General features: G+C 34.8%; 1 protein-coding gene and 1 pseudogene across 2 annotated transcripts; both read right to left on the bottom strand.

Annotated features, from left to right (window-relative positions):
- Nucleotides 1-1,300: 1,300 nt before the first annotated feature.
- LOC145821734 (protein FAR-RED IMPAIRED RESPONSE 1-like) lies at nucleotides 1,301-1,984 on the bottom strand. Its single transcript, XM_082918295.1, has one exon. The coding sequence runs from the start codon at nucleotides 1,982-1,984 to the stop codon at nucleotides 1,301-1,303; it is 684 nt and encodes a 227-aa protein (XP_082774421.1).
- A 2,923-nt stretch (nucleotides 1,985-4,907) lies between these two features.
- On the bottom strand, nucleotides 4,908-6,516 carry LOC114274570 (G-type lectin S-receptor-like serine/threonine-protein kinase At1g34300 pseudogene; annotated as a pseudogene). The gene has a single exon (XR_014364380.1). The product of XR_014364380.1 is annotated as a G-type lectin S-receptor-like serine/threonine-protein kinase At1g34300 pseudogene (transcript).
- Nucleotides 6,517-7,089: the final 573 nt, after the last annotated feature.

Here is a 7,089-nt window from a genome sequence, read left to right as displayed (position 1 = left end):
GGGTAAAGAACTAAGTAGCATCAAAACCTGCAACTCATCATCAAAAACAATTTTCATAGAAGCAAGTTGGTTAATAATACTCTTTATTTCATTTAGATGTTCCGGAATAGGGCTACCCTCCTTATATTTTAAATTAACCAACTTACGAAACAGAAAGGCTTTATTTGTGGCTGATTTCCTATCATAAAGGCTCTCTAATTTTTTCCATAAATCATGTGCTGAAGTTTCAGTAGCAACATGATGAAACACACTGTCATTAATCCATTGATGGATAACACCAACGGCTTTTCGATTAAGCCTATTCCATTCATCATCTTTCATACCCTCGGGTTTGCCACTATCACCCTCAATGTGTCCATACAAATCTTTACAAAATAATAGGTCCTCCATTTTAGTTTTCCAAGTTACCCAATTACTTCCATTGAAGCTAGACATACGACCCACATTCCCCTCCATTGATTTACACAAATATATAAACCCAAATAAATCGTAAGCTCTGATACCAGTTGTTAGGGAAAATCGATGTGATTCCCCACAAGTAAATCAATCAATGGGAATAAAAACTAATGCGGAAAAATTAAATCAAAGGCAACACAAGAATTTTTACGTGGTTCCCTCAATGTGAGGTACGTCCACGGGATCGAAATCCGATTCCACTATCAACCAAATAAGTTCCAAACGATTACAAACGAGACACTAATAGTCTCACAAAACCACCCTTAGGTGAATTCTAAATAATCACAAATAAACAAGAGGAAAGACCTCACCAAATAGATGAACCAAAATCTTCAGAATCAGAGTTGTAGAAGACCCAAAATAACGAACCCAAATCAGAACCGAAAGCTGAAGATGCACCAAAGTACTCCCACCGAATTGATTGATTTCAAATGCACTGTATTAGCCGCAGCACTTCGAAAAAGTGTTTTTCACCCACAAACAAAGCCGCCGTCCTTGCTTGGGAAAAACAACCCAAAAAAATATATTAAATCTTAGGTTTTGGAATCAAACCCTAATTGTATCCAAATTGAATTGGGCCTCCACAAATATAATATATAAAAATATATTATACCTAAACCAAGCTAAATTAAAATTTTTTAACAAACCAATTGGGTCCCACACTCCAATAAGGAGGTATACCCAACACACTAGATAACAATCCACAACCAAGCAAAATAGACTATCCATGGTGATTGACTCCTACAAATGGAGCAAATGGCATGTCATATTTGTTCGTCAGATAAGTTGTGTCAAATAAAACATCTCCAAATGATTCATACGTAACCCGACTCCTTGCATCAGCTCAAAACAAGTTTCTAATGCGAAACTCCTCATCAACATCAATCACATAAAAGAATCTCTCACTATGTGCTTGCATCCTCATAAAATAACTTTGAAGTGATTCGGCATCACCTTCACCAAGCCTTAATCTTCTAGCTTTATTAATGTAATTCCTTGCATCTCGCTCATCAAATGTCAATGACTTGTATCCCCCTGCTTCAACAATCATTGAATGATAGTTCCTAGGCACTCCAATCCTTGCTTGATCATTGATTTCTAATCTTCTCTTCACAGGAGTACAAATTTTCTTATTCATTGCAAAATGACGAGAGTCGGTGGGAATCAAATCATGATTATGCGCAAGGTTAACTGTGGTTAACATATATGTCCCATTCTTTTGTAGAGTACCTCGTACCCTTGCTTTGCAACCAATTTTTGTGGACAAAGATGGCTTCAAAGGGTTCACTTCTGATTTCTTTTTTCTCTCCCCCGCTCGAGAACATTCAATTGCAAAGTTTTTTAATTGGCCATCATCTCCAAAATGTTGTGCTCTATGAGCTATAGAAAAGCCAACATGCTTAGCATACGTGGCATAAAATGTATACACTTCTTCCCTTGAGCTAAAACACATACCCTTCTTAGGTTCTTCAACTTGTTCACCGTTATTTACTGAAAGATTGTCACCACCATTTGAATCAACCTCCATTCTATGAGAATAAAAAATGAAATTCAAATAGAATGATTTTAGAATGATTATTTTATAAGATTATTGGAAACTTTGAAATTGTTATGTTCAAATTTAAATGTAAACTCTGAAACTGTTATGTTCAAATTTAAATGTAAACCTCCATTCTATGATTATTTACATGTTCACTATCATAAATTTAAATGTAAACTTTGAAATTGTTATGTTCAAATTTACATTGTGATAATTTAAATTTATGGTATAACTAAATTATAGCAACTTCAATTTCAACCTCAACCTCACATAGTCATGGTATATGTGATTTTGAAACTGTTATGTTCAATTTCAACCTCAACTTTATTTTCAAACTTTGAAACCGTTATGTTCAATTTCAACCTCAACTTCAATTTCAAACTTTGAAACTGTTATGTTCAACTTCAACCTCACATAGTCATGGTATATCACAGAACACATATTAAGCCCTGTTAAAAAGTTCATAATAAGTTCATTACATTTATGAAACTGAAAAATAATTTCAGCTCATAATAAGTTCATAAACTAGTTCATAATAATTATTCTATATTTCTGAAACTGAAAATTAATTTTAGTTGATAATAATTTTAGTCTTGCCACAATGAATTTAAACCATGAAACTAATAGTGGCCTTTGTTTCGATCCCCAATGAATTTCAATGAAACTAATATGAAATGCAGGTGTATCTTTTAATGTTTTATAAACACAATCAGAATGAGGAATTTATATACAGACATGTCACAGAGATTGATCAATGTATGTAAAGAAAGAGAGAGGGAGAATGAGGGGTTTTCGAGTAACATTACCTGACAAAATGCTATCGGAATGCGATCGAAGATCCGTAGAGCGAGATACAGAGAGTTATGGAGAGCTATGGCCGTCGACGGAGGAGAGCTATGGCGGACGCATGATGGAAAATGGAAGAAGGAAGAGGGACATGGGTGGAGAGTTATGGCCGGAGAGCTTCCCGCTTTTTTTTGGTCTTTGTTTTCAGCATATATATATATATATATATTTTGGTCTTACAGGTGCGTGTATCACACCTTCCTTATTGTGCAATTGTTCTTCACATGACTTCAGCAGGTGCCACCTCAGAGGGGGTCATGGGGGTAGGTTTTGGAGGGGGTCCGCATCACTTTTGATAGATATTCCACTTTCCCTTGTTTGTAACCAATATTAGGAGGCTTACTAAAGTACCCATTATAGTTGTTCTCAAAAATCATTTTTTTTTTACCTCACTACAAAAAACAACAAAACTTCACAATATTGCATTACAAAACTCAAACTCATTGGGACCACATAACAATAATCATAATCATTGGACCACACTATTTAATTCATATTTGATTATTAATTCAATTCCTCAATATTTAATTCAAATTCCCTTGGGGCCACAACAAAATATGCCCCACCTTCACCAAAATTCAAAAACATTACACCAATACAGACATGACATGCATGAAAAATTACAAAATCTCTAAACAGAAATAGAATATATGAATACAGCTATAAACAAAATATATGAACATAATACCCTATCTACAAGTCAACATCATAAAAAAAAACCAAAGTTAACATCATAAAAAAATACATGTTGTTTATGAACCTTTATACCTCACACCCCACTTTAACCAACATTCCAAAAAAATAAAGTAATAAAAGGTATGAATACAAAAAACTAAAGTATATGAAAACAAATATGTGAATAAAAAATACCCAAAGTTAACATCATGAAAAAGAAAATACCCATTATTTATGAAGCTTTATACCCCACCCCCACTTTAACCACAATTCCCAAAAATTAAAACAATACAAGCAGACCATGCATAAAACATTACAAATTTTGTAAATTGAAGTCAACACACAAACTCAGTTATGAATCAAAATTAGAAAAAATCAACAACTAACGATCAAAATAAATTTGGGTAAACACCACATACCTAAACTAGTAATGACATTCGCAATGCGATGGTGAAATCAATGATAAAACCCTAGTTCAATCCAATCAACCACAGTGAGAGAGAGAGAGAGAGAGAGAGAGAGAGAGAGAGAGAGAGAGAGAGAGAGAGAGAGAGAGAGAGAGAGAGAGAGAGAGAGAGAGAGAGAGATATGTGAATACTGGTATTAGTCAACTGAAATGAAACGATTGAGGGATGTAAAATATCTAGGGGCATTTGATTACGTCCGTCGGATATTGCACTCTAGTATGAAGTATAGGAGGTTTAAGTGTTATAAATGAAACTATAGGGGGGCTCCGTGTTTTTGAGGCAAACCACTGGGGGTTAAATTATAATTTACCCTAAATTTTAAAATAATATAACTTTTGATTTAGATATTGGTTTTTAATAAAATTAGTATTTTTAGAATTTTCTCATCAAGATCTATCAAATAAGATCGATATTGATTATGAAATTCTTAAAAAAAATTAGTACCGCCAAATTGATGTAAGCAGTAACATGTTACTTTATTTTATAGAAACATGTTACTGTATCTCACAGTAATATGTTACTCTAGTTTAGAGTAACATGTTGCTTTAGTTCATAATAATATGTTACTTTGACAATATTGTTTAAGAAATTTTTTTTTTACTTTATTCTTAATCAATTATACGCCTCTTTCTTAGGGGATTTATGAAGCAAAATAAATTAAGCGATCCTTTCACCAAATAAGGGTCTAATGGAAGGGTTTTGACTAAATTTCCTAATATCGTATCATATAAAAAAAAAAAAAAGAAGAAGAAGAAGAAGAAGAAGAAGAAAGAAATCTTGGCAATCAAACAATCTTGAAAACTAAACAATTTGAAAATTAATAAAACCTAAATGAGCCAATCTAAATGTTGCCAAAAAAAAAAATAATAGTAATAAAATTAAAAAAAAACATAAATGAAATTATTTTATTTTTGCTAATTCAGTAAAACAAATAAGAGAAGTTTTATTCTTGATAATCAAGTCAAGCATTCTTGTTTCATTTACGTGCATCAACTAGGATACAATTATTGTATTTCACACAGTCTCTGTCTCTCTCGCTTGTCAATCCAGCAAAGTGTTTGGCATTATGGCATTACAGGGCCACAAATCTTGAGAAACGAAGTGCTGGGGATAATAGGTGATTGATAGCCGCTTACAACTACAGGGATTGTTTTGAAGTAACACAATCCAGACCCATCCGACAACGATGTCGACCCAACACATGACCTACTCGCAACACAATTCAATCTACATGCCGTTATACCCACAAAGAACACCTGCGAATCCAACTCTGGTGGATATGTCAACAACCTCGTATTCTCCAACTCCAACATTGTTGTATTCCCACCACAATCCTTAATCTCCACCTTCCTCTTACACCCTTTTCTATTATCTTTCGGATCAATCGGTTCAAAGTTTTTCGATGGACACCCACAAATTGGATTCGGATTCGAACCATTGTAACTACAGATACCCATGTCTCCACAGTAGCCGAAAACTTGACATTGATCGCTTAAAGCTGCCCATCTCACTGTGCTTGTTCTACTACCTTTAGCAGAGCTATAGATTCTCAAATTTCCATCACTGTCCAATTTCAAGAATCTGAGTATTTCAGACCCTTCAGCATAATCATTGGTATAGGCCACGATGACAGGGTTTGGAAGCGATTGATCGAAAAGGGATAGAATGCCAATTGATTGAAGTACTAAACTTGGTGATGTCAAGTTTGTGGTTTTGTTGTTGATTGATGAAGTTAAACCCGAATTCCAATAAACAATAGAGTCGTTCCATCTGAGAATTAAGTCTCCAGAGCTGAGAAGATTGAAAGAGTAAAACCCAGATCGCAGAACTTGGTTTGGTGTGAAATTTTGATTGGGCAAGATTGTATCGGTTGGGTTATCGAATGTGGACCAAACGGTGACATTTCCTTTACGGAGGACGAAGTTGCCGGAGTCGTCGAGGGCGGCGGAGGAGACGCCGAGGCCGGCGGTGTTGGACTGCCAAATGACGGCGGAGGAGCCGTTGAGGAGGCGGAGGTTGCCGTCGGGGAGGAATTGGAGGGAGGAGGAGGGGTCGGCGGCGGCGGAATCACCGCCGGCTATCCAGACGGGGATGATGTTGTCGAAGGTGATGGCGGCGGAGAAGGTGGTGGAGCCGCCGTGGGAGATGAAGCGGAGAGAGAAGGTGTTGTTTGGGGAGGTCCAAGTTTGGTTTGGGTTAGAGGCGTAAAGGGTTGAGCCTGGTGAAATGTCAGCTGCTGCTGAGATGAGGAGGAAGAAGAAGAAGAAGAAGAGAGAGAAGAGGGTTGATAGTAGAGTAGATTGTGGCTTCATTTTTTTCTTCTTCTCTCCCTGTGGTCTGTGTGTACCTCTCTGTTTCTCTCACACTAGTCACTTCACAACTATATGTGTATGTATATATAAACATGCATATGTGGAGCTGGGATGCACAGGAAGAGAGAGGAGAGAGAGAAATGTGGGAAACCACATTTTGACTTGGAACAGAGAGGTTGGAATTTGGAACAGAGAGGTAGGAAGAAGACTGGTGTCATTCTGTTTGGTAGAATTTTTTTTGCAAGCTAAAATTTGATATTCACAAGGAAGAAGATGAGAGTATTTTTTTTTTTTTTAGCTTTTAAATAGTTAGTGTTTTTTTTAGTTTATTTAAATTATTCTTGTCTAATAAGTTAAAAATAGAAACTGTATTAAACAATTCAACAAGGCTCGGTAACTCAAAATTTTGTGGCTCAAATGACTCAAATCACTCAAAACGACGTCGTCTTGACAAATTTTGAGTATAAAACGACATCGTTTTGACAAATTTGAGCCATTTAAATCACAAAATTTTGAGTTACCAAACATTTTTCTAAACAATTTAATACAAACTTTCAAATTAAAATAAGTTATAATCATTTCTTAAAATTTATATCAAACAGTTCTATTGTTTTGCCACGTAGAGAGAGTTTAGTTTCTGTGAGATGATCTAATTTGATTAAACTAGTTAATAAAAACAAAAAAATATTTAAATAATTAATAATATAAAATGTTATATTTTATAAATAAATTAATTATTTTTTCTCTCATAATTATTTATATAATTACAAAAAAATTTATAAATCATCATAAA

Source organism: Camellia sinensis, chromosome 3 (genome assembly GCF_055761805.1).
Source record: "Camellia sinensis isolate YWXY chromosome 3, ASM5576180v1, whole genome shotgun sequence".
NCBI classification, from domain to species: domain Eukaryota; kingdom Viridiplantae; phylum Streptophyta; class Magnoliopsida; order Ericales; family Theaceae; genus Camellia; species Camellia sinensis.
This window is presented reverse-complemented; position numbering and strand designations above follow the sequence as displayed.